This window comes from Malaclemys terrapin, chromosome 6 (genome assembly GCF_027887155.1).
Source record: "Malaclemys terrapin pileata isolate rMalTer1 chromosome 6, rMalTer1.hap1, whole genome shotgun sequence".
NCBI lineage: Eukaryota > Metazoa > Chordata > Testudines > Emydidae > Malaclemys > Malaclemys terrapin.
Window position 1 is genome coordinate 53,440,028 of NC_071510.1, and position 24,328 is coordinate 53,464,355.

Here is a 24,328-nt window from a genome sequence, read left to right on the forward strand (position 1 = left end):
CTGCGTTGCATAAGGGAAAATGAAGATTTCCTGGACAGACGTCAGGAGATGCTTCTACGGCCACAATGTTCTGAAGATTCAGAGCAGGCGCAGCAGGGACAGAAGGATTGTGAGGAGGTTTGGCAGCATGTGACCTCCAGAAGAAGAAAGAGGAGCGTCCATGCACCAGCAATGGAGATACAGGTGAGGAATCGTTTCCATGTTCTCTCTACAGGTGCTAATGCGGAGAGTGGACTAGATGGCCCATCTGAGGGAAGGGAGCAGAAGGAGACTCCACCGATTGGAAGGCAAAAGATGCACTGTCCTAGGGATGGGGGTTCCACGACCACCACTCCCAAGAGGAGGAGGAGGGTGGTGGTGGTCGGGGACTCCCTCCTCAGGGGGACTGAGTCATCTATCTGCCGCCCTGACCGGGAAAACCGAGAGGTCTGCTGCTTGCCAGGAGCTAGGATACACAATGTGACGGAGAGACTGCCGAGACTCATCAAGCCCTCTGATCGCTACCCCTTCCTGCTTCTCCACGTGGGCACCAATGATACTGCCAAGAATGACCTTGAGCAGATCACTGCAGACTACGTGGCTCTTGGAAGAAGGATAAAGGAGTTTGAGGCGCAAGTGGTGTTCTCGTCCATCCTCCCTGTGCAAGGAAAAGGCCGGGGTAGAGACCGTCGAATCGTGGAAGTCAACGAATGGCTACGCAGGTGGTGTCGGAGAGAAGGCTTTGGATTCTTCGACCATGGGATGGTCTTCCAAGAAGAAGGAGTGCTAGGCAGAGACGGGCTCCACCTAACGAAGAGAGGGAAGAGCATCTTCGCCAGCAGGCTGGCTAACCTAGTGAGGAGGGCTTTAAACTAGGTTCACCGGGGGAAGGAGACCAAAGCCCTGAGGTAAGTGGGGAAATGGGATCCTGGGAGGAAGCGCAAGCAGGAGAGCGCAACAGGGGAGGACTCCTGTCTCATGCTGAGAAAGAGGGACGATCGTTGAGTTATCTTAAGTGCCTATACACAAATGCAAGAAGCCTGGGAAACAAGCAGGGAGAACTGGAAGTCCTGGCACAGTCAGGGAACTATGATGTGATTGGAATAACAGAGACTTGGTGGGATAACTCACATGACTGGAGTACTGTCATGGATGGATATAAACTGTTCAGGAAGGACAGGCAGGGCAGAAAAGGTGGGGGAGTTGCGTTGTATGTAAGAGAGGAGTATGACTGCTCAGAGCTCCGGTATGATACTGCAGAAAAACCTGAGAGTCTCTGGATAAAGTTGAGAAGTGTGAGCAACAAGGGTGATGTCGTGGTTGGAGTCTGCTATAGACCACCAGACCAGGGGGACGAGGTGGACGAGGCTTTCTTCTGGCAACTAGCAGAAGTTGCTAGATCACAGGCCCTGGTTCTCATGGGAGACTTTAATCACCCTGATATCTGCTGGGAGAGCAATACAGCGGTGCACAGGCAATCCAGGAAATTTTTGGAAAGTGTAGGGGACAATTTCCTGGTGCAAGTGCTGGAGGAACCAACTAGGGGCAAAGCTTTTCTTGACCTGCTGCTCACAAACAGGGAAGAACTAGTAGGGGAAGCAAAAGTGGATGGGAACCTGGGAGGCAGTGACCATGAGATGGTCGAGTTCAGGATCCTGACACAAGGAAGAAAGGAGAGCAGCAGAATACGGACCCTGGACTTCAGAAAAGCAGACTTTGACTCCCTCAGGGAACAGATGGGCAGGATCCCCTGGGAGAATAACATGAAGGGCAAAGGGGTCCAGGAGAGCTGGCTGTATTTTAAAGAATCCTTATTGAGGTTGCAGGAACAAACCATCCCGATGTGTAGAAAGAATAGTAAATATGGCAGGCGACCAGCTTGGCTAAACAGTGTAATCCTTGCTGATCTTAAACGCAAAAAAGAGGCTTATAAGGAGTGGAAGATTGGACAAATGACCAGGGAGGAGTATAAAAATATTGCTCAGGCGTGCAGGAGTGAAATCAGGAAGGCCAAATCACACTTGGAGTTGCAGTTAGCAAGAGATGTTAAGAGTAACAAGAAGGGTTTCTTCAGGTATGTTAGCAACAAGAAGAAAATCAAGGAAAGTGTGGGCCCCTTACTGAATGAGGGAGGCAACCTAGTGACCGAGGATGTGGAAAAAGCTAATGTACTCAATGATTTTTTTGCCTCTGTCTTCACGCACAAGGTCAGCTCCCAGATTGCTGCACTGGGCAGTACAGCATGGGGAGAAGGTGGCCAACCCTCTGTGGAGAAAGAAGTGGTTCGGGACTATTTAGAAAAACTGGACGTGCACAAGTCCATGGGGCCGGATGCGCTGCATCCGAGGGTGCTAAAGGAGTTGGCGGGTGAGATTGCAGAGCCATTAGCCATTATTTTTGAAAACTCATGGCGATCGGGGGAGGTCCCAGATGACTGGAAAAAGGCTAATGTAGTGCCCATCTTTAAAAAAGGGAAGAAGGAGGATCCGGGGAACTACAGGCCAGTCAGCCTCACCTCAGTCCCTGGAAAAATCATGGAGCAGGTCCTCAAGGAATCAATTATGAAACATTTAGAGGAGAGGAAAGTGATCAGGAACAGTCAGCATGGATTCACGAAGGGGAAGTCGTGCCTGACTAACCTAATTGCCTTCTATGATGAGATAACTGGCTCTGTGGATGAGGGGAAAGCAGTGGATGTGTTATTTCTTGACTTTAGCAAAGCTTTTGATACTGTCTCCCACAGTATTCTTGCCACCAAGTTAAAGAAGTATGGGCTGGATGAATGGACTGTAAGGTGGATAGAAAGCTGGCTAGATCGTCGGGCTCAACGGGTAGTGATCAATGGCTCCATGTCTAGTTGGCAGCCGGTTTCAAGTGGAGTGCCCCAAGGGTCGGTCCTGGGGCCGGTTTTGTTTAATATCTTTATTAATGATCTGGAGGATGGTGTGGACTGCACTCTCAGCAAGTTTGCAGATGACACTAAACTAGGAGGCGTGGTAGATACACTAGAGGGTAGGGATCGGATACAGAGGGACCTAGACAAATTAGAGGATTGGGCAGAAAAAAACCTGATGAGGTTCAACAAGGACAAGTGCAGAGTCCTGCACTTAGGACGGAAGAATCCCATGCACTGCTACAGACTAGGGACCGAATGGCTAGGTAGCAGTTCTGCTGAAAAGGACCTAGGGGTCACAGTGGACGAGAAGCTGGATATGAGTCAACAGTGTGCTCTTGTTGCCAAGAAGGCTAATGGCATTTTGGGCTGTATAAGTAGGGGCATTGCCAGCAGATCGAGGAACGTGATCGTTCCCCTTTATTCGACATTGGTGAGGCCTCATCTGGAATACTGTGTCCAGTTTTGGTCCCCACACTACAAGAAGGATGTGGAAAAATTGGAAAGAGTCCAGCAGAGGGCAACAAAAATGATTAGGGGTCTGGAGCACATGACTTATGAGGAGAGGCTGAGAGAACTGGGATTGTTTAGTCTCCAGAAGAGAAGAATGAGGGGGGATTTGATAGCAGCCTTCAACTACCTGAAGGGGGGTTCCAAAGAGGATGGAGCTCGGCTGTTCTCAGTGGTGGCAGATGACAGAACAAGGAGCAATGGTCTCAAGCTGCAGTGGGGGAGGTCCAGGTTGGATATCAGGAAAAACTATTTCACTAGGAGGGTGGTGAAACACTGGAATGCGTTACCTAGGGAGGTGGTGGAGTCTCCTTCCTTGGAGGTTTTTAAGGCCCGGCTTGACAAAGCCCTGGCTGGGATGATTTAGCTGGGAATTGGTCCTGCTTTGAGCAGGGGGTTGGACTAGATGACCTCATGAGGTCCCTTCCAACTCTGATATTCTATGATTCTATGATTCTATGATAATATGTGACGCATGGTTCTTCCTCTCTTTTTTTTTTTTTTTGGTCCCTTCCTTTCCCCATAGGAAATATTGTGTGAGGATTTTTTATTTTGTATTTAAATGTATGTATGTGCTAATGCTTGTGTTCTTACAAAGCTTCTCTGGCTGATTGTTATCTGGTAAGCAGGCCACAAGGGTTTACTTTTAGAATATCAAGACTTAACTTTTGTTGGACCATGAAGATCTGCCTGACAGTTTATTTCTGTCAACTCTTGGTAGGAAGGGCTGGAGCTGATGACTGTCCCATGGAACACAGACAAGAGAACAGAAGGTTAGGTGTTCTATGTCTACACTGCAATTAAAAACCTGCGCTGGCCCATGCCAGCTGACTTGGGCTGGTGGGGCTCGGGTAAGGGGCTATTTAATGGCAGTGTAGATGTTTGGGCTTGGGTTGGAGTTGGGGCTCTAGGACTCTGTGAGGTGAGAGGGTCCAATAGCTTAGGCTGCAGCCCGAGCCTGGATATCTACACTGCAATTTAGCAACCCCTTAGCCTGAGCCAGCTGGCACAGGCCAGCTGTAGGAGTCTAATTGCTACGTAGAAATACCCTGAGGATCTACAACTTTGACCCAGCTCTTCCCCTGGGGATACAGAAAAATCCATCAATGGCACCTTGTAGGATGAGACAGAAATTTTTTTTTTCCATTTTAGTTTGTTGCATGCAGTTTATTTTTGTAGTTGGTTGTTTAACTACCAGTTGTCATTTGTATCTTGTATGCTAGGTGAGGTACTTTACTTGAGAATGGGGACTTGATGGCCTTTTGAATTTTCTACTATTAGCTTACTGCTGTACAACACTCAGCTATAACCAAGTTAAAGTAATACAGTAATTTAGACTAAATTCCTGAAATAGCACACAAAGAGAGTGTTTATATGTCATAATGTCTTCAATGTCATAATTCCTGGGCTACTTAGACATTATTACGGTACTTTCACATAAACATTTTAGTAGCAAACATTTTAAAGATACAGCTTTGGGCAACAATGGTTTCACTGTTGGTGCTTTAACAAATTAAAAGAATATATTAGGACTCTGAACCCAAAACAAGTATTGGGATACCTGTAAAATGTGCACTTTTACAATGTCATCTAAGATGATAAAACTGTGAAAGACTAAATTTGCACAGCAATGAAATATTGTTTGGCAGGAACTTCTATTTAATTACCTCCTCTTCAGGAGAACTCTGCACATACAGTCCTCTGAGATCCATAAATCATTGGGGAAACTGTCTTTCTTAAAGAATCAGGAAAGCTTCATTTGCCATTCTGAGACTTCTTATTACTTGGTAAATTCAAATGGGGCTTGGAGATTACAAGCAAATAGTATCAATTTTGTAAGCTTGTTTCTATAGTGCTACATAGCTATGTTGACTTCAAGCTAATAAAAAGTATCTCCATCTGCTGCAAAGATACCTTATTGCTGAAATGACCAAGTTTTAAGTTCAGTCCATCTCAAGCAAAATTCACCTATAAAATGACTCCGTTTCAACATAATGGATAAACTGGAGGCCAGTCTATAGATACCAAAAAAAGCGTTTATCCTTTTCTGATACACTTCAGTTAAATAGTCTGCAAAAGAAGCCAAAAAAGATTTGAGTAAACTAAAACTGGAAATACTAGCTTTTGTTTTCCACTTTACAGCAATCAGTGTCACAAGGACATTTTTCTAGCTGCTATCAATCTTCTAGAAACAGTGACTGCAAATGCAAGATTTTATGTAGCACATGTGTTGTACACCTGTGGACTTCTGAGGTGGTATCAGAGGCAATATAACCTGAAAAATCAGGCAACACAGTGCATAGTACAATAATGAGATTCAGGTGCATAGCACCTAATGTTTGAAAAGTTCAATCTTCAGTGCAGACTTAGAAAAAATATTGCCTGCAGGGAATGCAACTGATAATTTACTATAAAATGGAAGAATGGCATTCATAAAACAACAACCTGCAAATGGTACATGTATCTACTTGTGCACAATCACTCCTGCAGCTCCCCTGGACCAGTGATTTCCTCCAAATATACAGGACTTACTTTTTGAGTACAGAATATTTTTCCTTAGAAATAGCAAATAGATTTGTTAATTAAATCTCTGTATAAGGGACAATAATTTTAAATTACCTCTTTAGGAGTTTTGTTTAATGATTTTAACCTTCATTTGGACCCCTCTAACAAAAAACCCAGAAGTATGAGTTGAAAATTAGCTCCCCTCTAGATAATTCCAAAATCTAAGACATGGACTATTATTTAAATTTAATAATGCACAAATATTTGATTTAGGAACATTATTTCTCAGGGTAATTTCTATCTATACTACAGTTGTTTTCATATATTATTTTTTCATCCAATTAATTGTTCATAAAATGTATTTTCCCCATGAATATTGATGTGCATAATTCTTGTTGTGTCAATTCTTTTTCAATGAAGAATCAGTTGTACAATGTATTTTTGCAGGAACAGACACCTACAAGAAGCGGACAGAAAAAGAAATCTTCTTCAAAAGCTCATCCTGCTTACACAACTCAATAACAGTCTCTTTGGGACAGGGAAAGAGAAGAAATGGTGGACCGCAAAAGGGAGATGTGCCCCCTAACCAAAGCCCCTCTATGGACTTGAGAGGTGTCTCTGTCCCCCCACTCTCTCTCTTCAGGGAGCCCAGGAGAATGAAAGAGACCCTGGGACTGGTAGGAAGACCTGAGTAGCAAACAGGGGCAGCTCTATGTTTTTTGCCACCTCAAGCATGGCAGGCAGACGGCTGTTGGCGGTAAGCCTGCAGGCGGTCAGCTGGTAACGCGGATTCGGCGGCATACCTGCAGGAGGTCCACCAGTGCCGCGCCATCGGTGTCCCCACCACCGAATTGCCGCCAAAGCTGTGGGACCGGCAGACCTCCCACAGGCATGCCACCGAAAGACGCCTGCCTGCCGCCCTCACAGCGACTGGCAGGCCGCCCCCGCAGCTTGCCGCCCCAGGCACGCGCTTGCTGCGCTGGTGCAAAGGGGGAAGGAATTTTCACCTACACACGCCCTTCAGCAAGACCCAGCAGGGGAAGTAGACAAATGGCCCTTCATAGGGCCCAACCTAGAAGCAAGGAACAGACTGGCCAAGAAGGGGAAGGAACCACTCCCTCCACTGGCTCCTCTGTGGAGAAGGGGTAGATTCAGTTTTCAGCTGGTAGAAGAACAAGTTGGTAATATTGTTTTTAAAGGGACACAAACAACTCGAAAAATTATTTCCATCTGAAAATTTTGAACCTACTATTGTTATAAATAACCCTTACCAGAACAGACAAGAACTAGGGGGGAAAGAAAAAAAACAGGGTTCTCTCTCTGCCTCCCTCCTGTTTTCTATAGCACACATCAGCATAGTATGCAAGTAGTTTTTCAGTTTGCATACTTTTGCCCCCAAAATCATGAGATTGTCTTAAAAATAATGAGATTTGATTTAAATAATAAATGTTTGGTTCTTTTTATTTGCCTTCTTGTTTCTTTGCCTTTAGGATACACTTGGATCAGATTTCTGAGCTTTCCTCTGCAACCATAAGGGCTAGAAACAAATTGTTTTAAAAAGATCAGTTTCTTATACAATCTCTTGATTCCAGCAGCTGTGGCTTTATGAAAGACATCAAATATTGCAAGACTCATCATAAAATCATGAGAGTTGGCAACACTGAAATCAATACACTTAAGTAAATGGATCTAAATTGTTTTACACCATGCAAGGATCTAGCCCTATTATTTTATAGGAAAGTGAACTCAATCAAGAAGGAAGTAATTGGAATTACTATGGATTTGCACAATGTATGATCAAAACATGGCCCAAAGACTCTACTAGCTACAGCAAAATTTTCCAAGCTCTTATACCTATAGTGCAATCCTTCATAAAAAAATTTGAAAATCAGAAGCTAAAAAAAAAAAAAAATCTATATTCTAAAATGCAAAATATTTCAGGAAATTTAGTAGCCTTTATAGCCATTTGTTCCTGAATCTAAAGCATAATTAAATCTTTCAAGGACGGACAATAAATTTTGCATACGCACTTTTTTGGGGGGAGGGGGATTAGTAAACAGAGCTTTAAATTCTAAGATTATCACACAAAAACTGTAAAAAAATCCATATTTCTAAGACACAATGAATAAAATACTTCAAGAAGCAGCACTCAACATAAAACCTTGTGCAAAACAAGATAGGAGGCTCTTAAAACTTTGGTTTCCTTGCCATACAAATACACTCAAATCTAGATTATATAACTCAATACTGGCATTTATTCATCTAGGTAAATGTGTGCTCACGTCAAACCTAAAATAACATCTTGAGCAGTGATGGCATTTAATGAATAAACACTAAATCCAACAATTATCTGTCTAGTGCCCATCACTGGGAAGAATTAGAGTCTGACATGACAATACCCATTAGTTAATACAACCCATCCTTTAATAATCCTCCTTCAAGGTTCCTTTCGCATGTTCTCCATTTTGTTATTGGGTATCATGCTGAAAAACACAACCTGTAAGAATCATGTGGGGTGAATAACACGGATGGTTACATTAATGTTTCACAGTGAGCTGCCTTATCACTCTCCTTGCCACACAAGATAAAAATGTGTATTTTGATGTGTCCATATTTTTTGTAATCTTTGGACAGCTGGGAATTGTTCAGCTGATATTACATTAGAATTTTTCATTGACTTCCTTTGGCAAATGCTGTAATTTATAGTATGTTAAGCATTCCTGGAACGTACCATCTCTTTTTGCCTATAAACATGTTAAGTGAAGATTTATTGTAAGATCATACTTCTCTTGCTTACCTTCTATCGAACTTTTGCTCACCGTCTAATCTAAACCTAAAATCAGCTTTGTGGTTTACAGAACCTAGTAAAAGCAAAATCAAAGATGCTAAATTAAGACACTCATGCACTTAAGGGCGCCCACCTGCCCCAAGATTTACATCTAGCTCTATAATCCTCATAACATTGATGTAACCATCTTGCTCCTAGCCAGGCAGAGATGTAGTACACTGTAGAGGCAATAGTCCCAACCTCCAAGAAAAGGGCAAAAAGTTATAATTAGTCTTCAGCACCATCCAAAGCCTAATTAATAGATTAACACTGATTTTAGCTAGAAAGAAATCTGTCCTAACTATATGCTATGCCTCACAGTACTCTATACTCTGCCTGGGGGGAATAATAGATTTATTTTATAAAAACAAATAGTATTTCAGATCACAAGGAAACTTCATATTCTGAGCCACTTCTTTGGGGAACTAAGAATTCATTTGGCACATAACAACAGTTGGAACAACAGGAGATGGACCACCCTGTCTTCTGTACCTTGAGGATAACAGCTTCCAATTTTTTAAACTTTCCCTTTTTTCTCCAGTAGGAGTGCAGCAGCCCCAGAAATAGCTGAAGAACATATTCAGTAAACTGTGACCTCACCTCCCTACTGATTTTCAAATTCTGAAACTGAGGCTGTGATACTCCATGTAGCCCCAACCCCAGAAATGAATCAAAAGAGCCACTGCCCTTGAGCTAGACCCTCAATGAAAGACTCTCCCAAAGCTTCATTCCTTCTGCCTGTTATCCTCACCAGACCTCAACAATGGCACTATTGTTACAACCAGACAAAGGGCTTGAGCTGCTCAATGGCTCCTGGTTTCTTCCCTTCCCTACAGCAATAAGATTACCAATCTCTCAGGATTCCATTTTGAACTACTCTAAAGCAAAACTATGTCACCATCACTTCACAATATGGCTTAACTCAGCCCTCTGGAAAGTTGAGCATTCTTGCCACTCAAGGTATTCAGCAAACCACTAGTTCACCAGTACTGCCAATCAGGCAGACCATACCCCTATCAATACAAATTATAAAAGAAGAAATAAACATCAGAAACATCAGCCAATGTCAGTCTGGTACAGTCAGTCACCTCCTACAGTACCAAATCAGAAGGATCTTTATATAGATCAACTCTACATCAATAGACAACAAACCTTAAACTTTCCATGTATTTATCACCAATTAATCGCCTCACTTGGTCTGCATCAAGAAATTTGGTTTATTGACCCTGCAGGTCCAGTACTAACTCAGCTTGTTTGCTGACCTACTGTATAGACCACAGACTCAGGCCCAGAGACAACAAATCTGGAGACAAAATAGACATTCTATTCTCTCCAGTGCTGAAATGAAGGTAAAGCTTAATTGAAAAAAAATGCTTTGAGTGCATCTTCTTTATACGTGAAATCCAGACACAAAACTATTTCAGGCATCCTATTAATTTACAAATCACCAGATACCAAAAGATTTCCAACTGACCTGATTTCTGTCAGGCAAAATGGTCATTAAATTCAGAAGGCTCATCATAGTGGGAGATTTCAATATCCATGCAAACTATGCCTCAGATGCAACAGCATTAAGCTTCCCATCTGAACCCTCCATCTAAGATTTGTCATGGGTAGTCTCCAGACCCGGACCCACTGCCTGTACTCTGGACCAAGATCCTCAGCCTGGATGTAGATATAAGAAATGTAAGAACTTCCTGGTCAGATAACTTTCTCCTTCAGGTGAAAATAACTGTTCTTCCCATCACAAGGCAAGAAGAAATAAGCATCATGAATCAACTCTTGCCAACTTCCAAAAAACGTACTTATACAAAAAAAACGTACCCAACTAAGTGGCCAACAAGTGGAAGAAATAGTGAGCACTACCAGTCCCTGACCGCTAAGATAGACACTACAGCACTGAAGTGCCCCATCCAACTCTACCACATAGACACATATCTTTGGGATGAAAACTCAGAAAGGAACAACACTAGAGTCAATGACAAGAATCTAAGTCATAAGGAATGTCTTTAAATGCTACTGCTGTGAATCAGGCAAAATGTTCCTACTACTGCTTAATCCTGTGCCTTACAGGCAAAGTCACATCCTACAAAACTTTTCTTTTCTGTAAATTCAAAGTGGTTAAACAGCCACCTGTGCTGTCTTAATTTTGTTGAATCTACCTGTATATTGAACAATTGTGACTACATTTGAACTGTCATTATGGGTGCTAGGAGCCAAATTCTGACCTGGGGTAAAAACGATATCACTCCACTGACCATAATGAATCTTTGCCCACTTAAACTAGGTCTCATTATGTAACCTTGATATCCAACATGGCACACCTCAGTTCTCCCACCAGAGCTAGTATTGAAGAGCTGTCCTACTAGCATGGACAGTGCCATCAGCTACTGCAGTAAATGTGTACTTTTACATGGTATGCACTATAGACTTCTCCTACCAAAGCTGGTGATGAAAATGGTTGTCTCACTGGTGTGGAAAAAGAGTCAATTGAGTTCAAGTTCTACTTGTTACAATCTGACCTTGGTCAGGACACTGAACACTACATGCTTGGATAGGAGTATATTGTCTTCTGGGGTTGACTCAGTCTCTAACACGGTGGCTTTTCAACTGAGGACACTGTTTACTGTAGGTGCCATTAAAACTGGATATCTGACTCCTAAAGTAGTTACATTTATTAAATTTGAGTTATGTCCCATTGTAAGTATAGGGAATATGGCAAGTACTATATAAAGGTACGTGTAGTGTAATAAGTGTCCATTTTTAATTGAATGGTGCCAAAAATGTCTTACACGCTATTTGACATATTCTTGTGTGCTTCTAAAAAGCTACACTCTTAAGACATATTGTACCTAAGGCATAATCTTTTTTATAATATATATTCTGAACAAAAAGAAACCTGCTACATTTTAAATAAACTATAAACACCCCTTTTAGTTTAATGTTCTTAATTCAAATTTACTGGAAACACAATATGAAAGTGTTAAACTTCCAAGGGAGTAAGAAAAAATGGTTTGAAGAATCTGTTAAAATGAAAAGATTAAAAAGTCAAGGTTTTTTTCACTTTGTTATATTGTTTTGTTAATGACAGGCATAAATCCTGTTTATCATAGCAATTTTAAACAGTTTTAGCATTAACTAGTTATAAATATTAATCCGCAAATGTTGATATGTTCACTCAACATTACATATTTACACAACACTGACTTTATAAGAATATATATATAAATAAATAAATATGTTTTACATTTATTTACTTACCAACAGTATCACATGGTTCATCTTTATGTACGCAGAAATCCTTCCTAGAATCGGGCGAGGAGGAAAAAAGACAAATTTTAAGCAAGCCATACTGTTAGATCACTAATGATTGTGTGAGCCATTTGCACATATTTCGCATGGCTCAGTGAATAACTACAAGGAGTTCTCAACAAGGAGCATAGTGAAGCAAATGCTGGGATTAATGAGAACACTTTAATATTAGTTTATCCGCAGAGCAGATTTAGGTTTAATCAGGTGACAAAAATGTACAGTAACTCCTCACTTAAAGCAACAGATACTTGACTCCTCACTTAAAGTCGTCCTGGTTAACGTTGTTTCGTTGTTACATTGCTGATCAATTAGGGAACATGCTCATTTAAAAATGTGCAATTCTCCCTTCTAACGTTGTTTGGCAGCCGCCTGCTTTGTCCACTGCTTGCAGGAAGAGCAGCCCGTTGCAGCTAGCTGGTGGGGGCTTAAAACCAGGGTGGTCCGGCAGCCCCCCATCAGCTCCCCCTATCAGCTCCCCACTCCCCTAAGTTCCCTGTGCTGCAGCCGCCCAGCAGGCTATCAATTGCCAGCAGTTCAGCTCTCCCTCCCCACACTGCCATGTGCTGCTCCTGCCCTCTGCCTTGGAGCTGCTCCCAGAGACTCCTGCTTGCTGTGCAAGGGGGAGGCTAATGTCAGGGTGTCCCCCTCCACCCGCTCCTGCACCCCGCTTACCTCTTCTCCATATAGTGCAGGGAGGGGACACAGACGGAGAGAGACAGACAGAGCTTGGGGTAGCAGCCGCTGTCTCAACTTCCTGATCCACTTAAAAAGACAATGCACTTAAGAGTGGGGTCAGCTTACTTAAAGGGGCAGTGTGCATCTCTCTCTCTCTCTCTCCCACACACAAGGTGTGTGTCTGTCTCTGTTTGCTATGCTGTCTCCCCTCCCTCATGTTCCTGCTGCCTTGTGTGAGAGGCTACATTAACAACAATGTGTTAACCCTTGAGAGCACAGCTGAGTGCTAGTTCATCATTTAGTGCAAGGCATTCCCTGGAAAATCTCCCTCCCTCTAACTTCACCAACTCAACCAAGCTTCACAATCATCATAGCTGTGAACAGTATTAAAATGTTTGTTTAAAACGTGTACTGTGTGTATATCTATATAATATATAGTTTTTTGTCTGGTGAAAAAAATTTCCTGGAACCTAACCCCACCATTTACATTAATTCTTATGGGGAAATTGGATTTGCTTAACATCGTTTCACTTAAAGTCGCATTTTTCAGGAACATAACTACAACGTTAAGTGAGGAGTTATTGTACCTCACATTTAAACTACATGGGTCATAACTCTTGGTTTTTTCACAATTCTCTGATCTCTTGAAATGTACTTCTAGTCAGTGGAGCCAGCTTTACCAAACTCTAAGTCTCTTATTTTTCCTTTTATTTTAAGAAAAAAAATCAGTAATGCTTAAGATTACAACCCAAAACAATATTTGTTTTATCAATGTTAAAAGCATTGAATTATTGATGGTATTTGTGCTTTGTTAAGAGAATAAAATTGCTAGAATGAAGCATAATCTGGACATATGCTGGAAAAGATTCTCTGCCAGTGCATCTTTTTTCTAAAATAATAGAAAGCTTGCAGGTCAAGTCTTGTGTAGCTTCCCAGCAGTAAGGCTGACATAGCTGCCTACTGTATATCCAGTTTTTATATATGTATCTCTATAAATATCAGTGTTCATTTGTGCCAATTCAGACAAGCTTTTTACTCCCATGTTGATAAAACAGTCTGACACTATCACATCTATTTTACTTGTTCTTACAGAGAAATGGCAAGTAAAATGGACAAACATATCCAGTGGCAGAGTTTGGCATCTTATTAATAAAATATTAGAATTTACAGGTAGGTTGATGAAAGGGATGTTGATTTTAAAGCTAACTGATCCCAACTTGTTGTTTTTAAAGGAAATTTAGACAAGAGGGGAACATTTCAAAATGAAATATGAGTGCTGAATTAGGTATGAAATAAAGTGAAAATATTTTTTGTACTCGAGGGACCTATTGCGTTGTTATGCAACATGGCAAAACCATAAGAAATATAGTACCTATGTTCAATCTTGTGTGCATCAACAGTCTGAGGACCTAAGCACCTATTCCCCTTCTACCACCATACCGCCTTCTTCCCAACCATTATTATTAATTGGTGTTACAAGCAGGAAAAAAGGGAGAATGGATCCTTGAATGTAACAGAGACAGATTACAAAAATTTTAATTTGCCAATGTATAAGAGCCTTTTGTTTACTGTATACGTTTATTTTCACATATGAACAGGGATTCTTTTCCCTTTTTGTCAGAACTATGCATCCCAGATTTTCACTATGGGAGTTTGGGGAAATAGTTCTGTTATGTCCTAGCAATATGAAAATAAATAGCTCTTGGGTCCTAACTAACACTGAAAAAATGTAATACATCCTTTAATTTCCAAGAATGAGGATGAATTACATTTGAGAATAGGCCCCTTGGTAAAGTTTTATGATGCTCTAGATATACCTATAAATGACTCCTTCAGCAGTTGTTTTCTGATTCCTGTAGGATACTTTTACAAAGAATGTATCAGTGTTCTCCAAATGTGTGTTGTCATCATTGAAACATGTTTACTTGTATAGAATATGTAAGGGTCCCCGCTCCCTCCTCCCCCCATTTGTTACATGCCAGCATGCTCAAGCACAAAAAACAAGAGATGACATGATCCCTATGCCAAATATTTTATGGTATAAATAAATCATAAAAAATGCACCAGGAGGCCTGGAGAAAGGTACAATCATTGATATGATCTGCTTGCTTTTCTTTCTCTCTCCTTCCTTAGATATAATACATCAGAGGGCTAGTGTCCGAATACATAAGATGTGCACAAAAATTTTGGGGGGGCATACTACAAATAAATAAAAATAAAATGCTCATATTGATAGGGGAAAAAAATACATGAGCTGCAAAAATTACTTTGTAATAAAGTTGAACAAAATGATCACCAATTGACCATGTTTATCAAATAGCAAGTCTATTTTTAAAATCCACATAAAAACAACAGTTGTGACATTAAAAAAAACATTCAGAGATATTAGTGAAATTCTGCTTAATATTAACTTTTTAAAGCTTCACCCCACAATTATCTAAATAAATAAGTCACCTCATGTGAAGTTTATCACTCAAGACTAATACTAGAGCGATATCATGTCTCAAGGAAGGGGAGATTTAACGTGCATGTTTTGCCTTCAAAAAATTCAGTTTTTATAATTTAAACACCACCACTTCATTCTTCAACTTACACTCCCACTTGATTTCATGTCTGATAATGATGATATGTTTTGCCTAATTTAAAGAGCAATCGAACATTTGAAGACTGGAAACTACAGTAAAGTCCCACTCAGGTCTCTTCTCCTATCTGTACCAAGCATGCAACTTCCATTAATGCTAATGATGATTTAGCAAGCATATGGAGGGAAGAATAGTCTCTTGTTCAAGTGGGAGTACAGTGGAACTTTTATGAGATTTATGACAGATTTTCAAGCTTAAATAAAGTGACTAATGGGAGAAAAGAAGCTTAGGCAGAAGCAGGCAACTACTAGTCTGTCATTTTAATACATTATACTTAACTTGTAAACTTTTAAACCCATTAAATATAGCATTATAGAAGGTCCTTGGGGCAATGCAAAGATCAAATATCCCATTTCCAAAGTTAAAGCCTCCCATTATACTGGAATCTTTTGTTTAAAAAATATACATATAAAACACCAGCAGTTTGATACATAGCAGGGATGCATAAAAGAGGATGGGAAATGGCAGCAGAAGAAAAATATATAAAAAAACCCTCAAATCTAATCTCCATAGATAGTTTTGTTCCAAGCTGCCATTTTTAGATATATTTAACTTTTGTGCTGTAAACAGACTTGTCAACAAAAGTGCAGTTAGTATGTCTAAATTCAAACTGGTTGACAGTTTTCTAACAAAATTTACACAAGAAAAATAATAATCTTAATCAGCCTATCAAATCTTCAGAACAAAATAAAACTTCCAAATCATCTCTTATTTTCAATTCTCCTAACTTCTAATGTTTCAAGCTATGCAAAGTTGTAAGAACATACATTGGGCTGGGTTCTTTATGAAAGGAAACCTATTGCCACTGCTAATTCTTTTTGTCCATGTTGGTTTCAGGTATTAGGAACTATGGGACAACTGTCCAACCAAAATGTTTTCACAAGTCACATGGCCCTTTTTAGCCACAGTTACGATTAATAGACCCCTCATGGCAAATATTATCACTATACTAGCAAATGCTACTATTTTGGATCTTTGTGGATGACTGATGACAAGGTTTCAAATATTCTTTTCTTTCCGTCTATATTTAGGCAACAAAACTTTTTGAAAAACACACCAACACAGACTGTTGAACCACATGACACTTTCTAAGCATATTGTCCACTTCACTTATTTTAATGTGAACTGAAGGTCCATTCCAGAGGTTATCAATTGCATTGAAGTAAACAAACGAACAAATGACTCATTTACTGTAGTTTGGGAGATTTACTGCAGGTTTATGAGCCTTCTGAATCATTTCATCTTCTGTTGGTAGAGCGAGAGGGCAAGAGCCTATGCATGTATAGAGAGCGCCATGTCACCTCTTCCCTCCTGGTGTGTGGCTTAAGATAGAACACAGGTAAGTGGATACTTTGGTTGATGTGAAAGTCAATCACTACCTTGGGGATAAACTTTAGGTACAGTTTCTTTAATACCTTATCCATGCAGAAATCATATTTGGTCATCAATGAATGACAGTTTGAAACTGGAGATCAAGGAGTCTGACATCCTCCTCCAAAGAGGTCTATTCTGTTAGCCTCCTCATGAGGTGTGGATATGGCTTGTCTCCGCCTACTGTACTCCATCACCACCAGTGAGTTAGGGGCAGGTAAGAATCGAGTATAATTCTGACCCTTTCACTTCATTTCTGCCCGTTATGATGCTGGTGGAACTGTGATAGTCATGTGCCAAAGTGACAAGTTTGACAATGGCTTCATTTATTGTGAGCACCGTTTTACTTGGTCTGGAGCTGTGCAGGATGTCCAGCTGTCTGTGAGGGGTTTCTGGATCTTCTCCAGGGAAATTTGTAGCATGTCTGCTATCCTTTTAAAGAAGTTCTGAAAGGACTTAGGTTCATCTGGATATGACAGGAAGCTGGAATCCCAGCCTTGTCCAAAGAGAAGAAGGTCACCAGCATTCTGGCTGGTCTTCTCCTCTTGGCTGCTCTTGTGGAGACTCTTGGGGAGGCTGTGGTAGCTGTTCCTTCTCCTTGGGAAACGTACACCTCCGAGGTTCCCCTGCTCAATGGTCAAGTACTTTGTGTGGAACTTCCCCCTTGGTGTGGGGACCCAGGGTGATAGGTATTAGTACGTATAAAGAGGATACTAGACACCCTCACCACTTCTGACTCTCTGTCTGGGCTCGATCCCCACTCCGGAGATGGGAGTCCCCCATATCCTCCTCCTGACTCCAATAACTCTGAGACCATCTCTAACAGGGGAGCTCTCAGTACCAGACTCTACTCATCAACCGGTGACAATCTAGTTCTACCCTGGCTTGAAGATGGGAACAATGAGGGGTACCGAAGAGAGATGTCCTAGTACTAGGACTGGGAATCTAGAGAATATCAATGATTCTGGTTCAAGAAGCATGATTAGGTTGCCCAGTGCTGAGAAGTGGGCTGGAAACAATTTTCATTTCTGTAACCTGGGCCATCGGTGCTGTGCTGATGCAGATATAGTTGTTGGTGGTGCCAGTACTAGAAAGTGATGAAGTCCCATTCCAGTCCCTCCTGGAACCAGACAGTCCTGTTCCAGAGCAGGTGGTATCTTCTGGTTTGGTACAGGATGGAGACTTTGCCTCTTGTTAGAGGAATTGGATGAGGAACTTTCCCTCATGTCCTTATGGGGAGTGCTTGTCTCTCCCTTTTCTGTTTGCTTTGCTAAGTCTCTGGTGCCAATGGGGGGTAGGCATGGAGGTGGGAGGGAAGGACTGCGGAATCAGCCAGAGCAGCACTATAAGGGATGCTCCTATTTTCTTCAATCTGACATATTTTGAGGGGGGATCTCCCTGGTCAGAATCCGTCCCTGTGTTCATGGACCTCTCCATGAGGAATCTTCAAACTCCAAACTCGTTTGACTGTTTTGTCCTTCTCAGGAATGACCTGCAGAGGGACAGGGCATGGATTTCCGCCAGGCAGTACAAACAGGTGTTGTGATCATCTGTTACCAGGAAAGGTTTCGGGAAGATGACCATTCTTGAAGCCAAGGATTCTTGGCATGTTCTCCCTGCCTACCAATAGAAGAACTAGGGATGGGTTGATACTGCAATCATTCCCTACCCAAGGGGGGAGAGGTCCCAAAATTTAGGGAAACATGCCAACAAGCTTCCTAACTAACTAGACTAAAATAACTCAGAGTAACTTTTTTAAAGAACTATTTACAGGAAAACTAAAGCTCCATCTTAGACCACGAGCAGTAAGAAGGAACTAAATAAAGTTCAGCAGCCCCCTTTGTACTGTCGGTGTGGAGCATGAAAAGAGATCATGCCAAATGGACTCTGCTAGGAAAAAGTTCTCTGGTCCTGGTGTTTGGGACACATGCATAACCTGAAGCACACTACACAGGAAGAAGCACTCAAAGAAGAAATATAAAATCATTGCAGTTAAAATTTGCAGATGACACAAAAGTTGGTGGAGTGGTAAATAATGATGGGGACAAGTCAATTATATAGACTATCTGGATCACATTGTGAGATGGATTCTTTTGAACAACATCCATTTTAATACAGTCAAATGCAAGGTCATACATTTAGAAACAACATATACAGATCATACAAGCTGGTAGACCATATCCTGGAATGTAGTCACAAAGAAAAGGACTTAGGGGTAATGGTGTTATTCCTTTTTCTGCTAGATGAAAGAACTGTGTACTATCAAAAATCTCTTCACTATGTAAGTATGTGTAGACTGTGATCAAATCACCTCTTAGCCTTCTCTTGGATAAACTATATAGATTGAGTTTCTTAAGCATCTCACTATAAGGCATGTTTTCCAGATATTGGACACCTTTTGAACCATTTCCAATTTTTCAGTATCCTTTTTGAACTTTGGACTCCTAACCTGGACACATTATTCCACTAATATCTCACAAAAGAGGTGATGCTATCTCCCTGCTCCTACCCGACATTTCCCTGCTTATATGTACAAGTGTGGTATTTACCCTCTTAGCTACAACATCGCACGGGGAGCTCATGTTCAGTTGGTTATCTTCCATTACCCCTAAGTCCTTTTCTTTGTGACTGCATTCCAGGATATGGTCTACCAGCTTGTATGACTGGTTGAAAGCTGAAGCTAGACAGACTAAAAATAAGGAACAATTTTGAACACTGAATGTAATTAACCACTGAAGCAAATTATTCAGTGATGCAGTGGATTCTCCACAACAGTCATATAATCACATCTCGATGTCTTTCTCAAAGATATGCTACAGCTCAAACAAAATTTATCAGCTTGATGCAGAAATTACTGACAGAGGTTCTATGCAGAGCTGTGCAAATAATGGATTGTTTGGTTTGCTGTTGGTTTCAAAAGACTGAAAACAGAATTTGGTTTGGGTCAAACTGAAACCCAAATTTTTCAGAATTTTCAGCAAATTGAAAAGGTCAAAAATTTCATTTTGGGTCAAATCAAATGTTTCTTTTTAACATTTCCAAAGTCTGGAACAATCTCCTGAAACTACAAAATTCACAACTGTTTCTTTAAACCAAAATCTGTATTTTTCAGTGAAAAAAAAGTTTCATCCAAAAAATTTCACCCAGATCTAGTTCTGTTTTATGCAAAAGGTCAGACTAGATGATCATAACTGTCCCTTCTGGCCTTAAAATCTATGAATTTATAAATCTGATGTACGTACTGTGAGGGAAATTTTTTTTTCCACATCAGTATGTTAATATGTGATGGGTCAGTAGGAGTGGGAGAATATTCTAAGCAGAATATGTATAGCTGGTATAGCCCAGTCCACTCCCTCCATTCCAGAGAAAACATGAATTCCTCATGAGTTCTAATCCTGGCCTTAGTGTATACTCTCCTGTGTAAATTTTGGTAAGTAATTGGACCCCACTGCTTTAGTTTCTCTATAATGTGGAAACAGTAATACTTACCTACCTACTGCATGCTGTAAATGTTGTGAGGATTAATGTTTCGAAAGTATGATTTTGTATCAATTATCTATTTTTATAAAAAGTTGCCATTTCTTTTACATGAATTAAATGCCTATTATTATTATTCCACTTAACTAGAAGTTGTATCCAATATAACTTAAGGTGAAATCTTTTTAGATATTGAAGGCAAATACGAATACTTTTCTAATCAAAGTCAGTTGCAAAGGAAAACTCCAAGTTTTTTTAAAGTATGTCTGCTGAACAGTAAGCTAAACAAAGGGCAGGTTAGTATATGGATTATTGGCTCTCTGCATCTACAAATTCAGTTTCTGCTTATGTCATAAACAGGGCCGGACCACAACATTTTGGCACCTGAGGCGGGGAGCTCAAATGACGCCCCCTATGCTCCCTCGCATGGGCCAAAACTTTGAAAGGTCTCAGTTCTGCCTTCTTCCGGTTCTACTCCTCTCATGGTACTGCTCTGCTACCTACCCCAATACAGGAGAACTAACAACTTAAATGCCTTGTTCAAAAATTTTAATTAACACTTAACTTTCAAACGCCTGAACAGCAAATGTAACTTTTCTTGTCTCAATAGTAAACACTGGCATTTTTATCTGTTTGAATAATCAAAGTGGTGCTTTCCATGCCTTCTTGGTTGCAAAGATTTGAACTGCTTTCTGAAGGTCCACAGTCTGGGTCAGCTCATGCTCTATTGAGATAGTTGCAAAGCCAACCAGCCTCTTCTGTGTCATTGTGGAGCGTAGATGTGTTTTTATTAACTTCAGTTTGGAGAAGCTGCGTTCTCCACTGGCAACTGTTATAGGAAGTGTTAGAAGTATGCGCAGAACAACAAAAGCATTTGGAAAGAGGGTAGTCATCTAATTTGTGCACATATATTCCAGAACAGCCTTTGGAGTTGATTCTGCTGAAATGTATCTTGAAAGGGCTTTCAGTTCATCACCTAAATCACTCACATCAATATCGTGCATGTCATCATGTGTCAACACTGTCCCTAGTGCCCTGCATTGCTGGTGTAGGTCTTCTCCAGGTATAGTGAGGAGTTTTGGAATATCATACAACATCCCAAATATACTGCTGTGTTCCTTGAGCTGCATGAAACGTTCTTCAACTGACTGTATTGCACAATCTAGCACCTTGTTAAAGAATTCAACTTTGAATTGTTGTTTTGGGGTCTCTTATGGGATTATCCCGTGCCTCGTAATCAAAATGTCTTATTCGGTGACTCTTGTATTCTTGAATGGGTGGGAAAATAGCTTCAGCGTGAAGTTCCTCTGCCAATTTCTGTGAACTCTTCAGAACATTTTGAAATCCGTCATCTGACCGGTAAGACTGTAGGTATGACTTTGCTTTGTCCAGTTGTTCCATTGCTCCAGATATATCAAGGTCAACATCTGGGAGTCTCTTGCTTACAACATTTATTTCAAACAGTATGTCATGCCACACTAAGCCACACAGAAATTTGAAGTTATATATGTTTCTGGTGATTCCATTTCCGTCTGCCACTATTCTCCCATGAACGGTTCCTGTCATAGCATTATTCTCCATAATGGCAACTATGGCATCATCAATCTTCCCAATTTGGTGTTTGATAGGCTTTAGTGCCTCCACTCGACTTTCCCATCATGTGGCACTCAGGGTTTCAGTGTCAGAGAGGATGTTCCCAGATGTTGCTTCAAAATTTGTCATCAATGAGTTAATGCAGAGAAAAATACATAGATGCTTTGAGTTACATTAAAACATTCAGCAGCCTCACTAGAAGCTGATGCTGCATCACAGACCGCCAAGTTCAATGAATGGGAACTGCATGAGACAAAAAAAAGCTCGAGGATTGAACTCTCGGATCCGTGTCTGCACTCCTCTGTTCTTTCCTCTCATGTTGGCACCATTATCGTAGCCCTGACCTCTCATGTCAGCTATCACAATTCCCGTATCTTCCAGCTTTTTAAGAAGCACATTTGTCATACCAGCTCCTGTAGTGTCATCAATGTCAATAAATTCTAGAAAATGCTCTCTGACAGTCACCATTGCAGGGACATTTTCACTAGGTTCTGTTGTTGTTACAAAACACACCATTAAAGTAATTTGTTCCGTATGGCTGATGTCAGGTGTGCAGTCCATAATAACAGAGTAATATCTTGCTGACTTCAGATCTGCCACAATCTTCTGTTTGACTTTTATTGTATGATCTCATTTTGAATTGTTTTTCCAAGGTAGTGGTGTGTGTATATTTCTTGGGTGGTGACTCTTCTTAGATGCTCCTGGAGTACAGCATCAAACTCAGCCACCAGCTCCACAATTTTAAGGAAGTTTCCATTATTTGGTACATTCAGCTGATCTGAAGTGCCACGCAGTGCTAGGTTTTGGGTAGCAAGCATTCTCACAATAGCAATGAGCCTTTTCAGAATCTTTTGCCAGTAAAGAGACTCTGATGCAATCTTCTCTTGATGCTGATCATCTATGGTGGCCTTTAACCTTAGTTTCATCTCAAGCTCTTTCCACCTATGGAATGCTCTCTGGTGATTTGCTGCCTTCTCATGGCATGCCAGATTTCTAACCAGATTTTTCCAGTCCTTTGTTCCTGTAGAACCCAATGTGGCTGGAACATTAGACTGGAAGAGTTTGCAACAAAAATACTATGCAACATCCTGGGTTTCTGAGTACATAAGCCATGGCCTCTCCACTTTGTCACCATTGGGGATTTCACACCAGTAATGTGTTGGATGGAAACTTCTATTTTCATTGTCTTTGGGGCACATAAAGTTTTTCACTTGCTGTGGCCCATGCAGTACAAGGAAGTCCCTCAGATTACTGCTCAAGTGAGTCCACAGTCCTGGATCATCTAGACATAAGGAACTAAACTCAGCAGCAGCTGTTTCTTGTGCCTCCACCACACTCTTCTCTGATCTACACTTTTCTTCAGGAATGTGCATGGTTACATCCATTTGAGATGGAGATATGGATGCTGCAGTAGCTGCCAGGTCACCTGCACTCTGACTAACTGGAAGATCAGGCATCTCCTCACCACTCACATCCTCACTGGGCCGGAAGGCTGACCGTGAACATGTGTGTCTATGTATCTCAGGAGAGCTCCTTCCTGCTTAGATAGGAAAGCTTCCCTTGCTTTCTTTCTTTTTCTGAATGCTGCCCCAGAGGGGTGTTTTCTTCTTTCACTTATGACTGCTGTTCTGTGCCAGTTATAGTGGCTCTCAACACTCCATTGAAGGGGACAAATAAGCAGGTTGGTAGCAGGGCCTGAGTGAGGGAAGTTATCAGCATCTGAAGGACCTAACTGGCTCCTGCTACTTCAGTTGACTGCCTGTTCTCTGCAAGTGGGTTCAGGGAAGCAGCAGGAAACAGGAAGCTCTCTGAGAAGCTGGTGTTAATCAGTCCAGGCTCCTGGGGGTGCTAGAGAGGTACATAAGAGGCTCCTCCTCCTCTCTCTCCCCACAGCTCCTGCTGTTTTCTGTTATTCCCTCTCACCTTTTCTCCTGCCTGCCTGTTATGTCTCTTGTGTCCTCCTTCCTCCAGCACAGCACTCCACCATCTCTGTGCATCTAGAGCAGAGAGAATACATATGCACCAGCAGCAGACACAATTTTCTACACTCTGGGTCCTAGTGGCGCCCCCCCACAGTGTGGCACCTGAGGCGGCCGCCTCAGTTCACCTCATGGTAAGGCCAGCCCTGGTCATAAAAACAAAACGAAGCAGACAATATTAGTAAGCAACAGTACTTTTTTTTATTTAACAGTTTTTCTGTCTGTGTGTATACAGAAGCTGTTCTAGTGCACGTTCACACACATCACAGTACATTGAGCTGCACTACAGCAAGCTGTGCATTGGAGCAGCAGCTAAATGTGGTACATCATTTGTATGATATGTTAGGGACACTAGATGTTATCTCCATTTTTGGAAGGTACTTGAGAGGTACTCAAATATCTCAGTGTTAGGGCCACATAAAATCCCAGGCATACAGATAGTAACTGTGGATCCCCTGGGCGTTCCTCTGTCCTGCCTTCAATTCCACCTTCCACTCCAGCTCATGCTGGGCAAGGAGGGAGACATGATGATAATGCCCTCTAAACAGCCACTGTACCTGGGTTC

The 24,328-nt window shown here is 41.4% G+C and overlaps 1 protein-coding gene across 1 annotated transcript in view; it reads right to left on the reverse strand.

Annotated features, from left to right (window-relative positions):
* ADAMTS19 (ADAM metallopeptidase with thrombospondin type 1 motif 19) overlaps positions 1–24,328 on the reverse strand; it is a 264,607-nt gene that overhangs the window by 157,732 nt on the left and 82,547 nt on the right. The window contains exon 7 of the mRNA XM_054033172.1: positions 11,976–12,019. Coding sequence (XP_053889147.1) covers positions 11,976–12,019 — 44 coding nt within the window. The remainder of the gene's footprint in view (positions 1–11,975; positions 12,020–24,328) is intronic.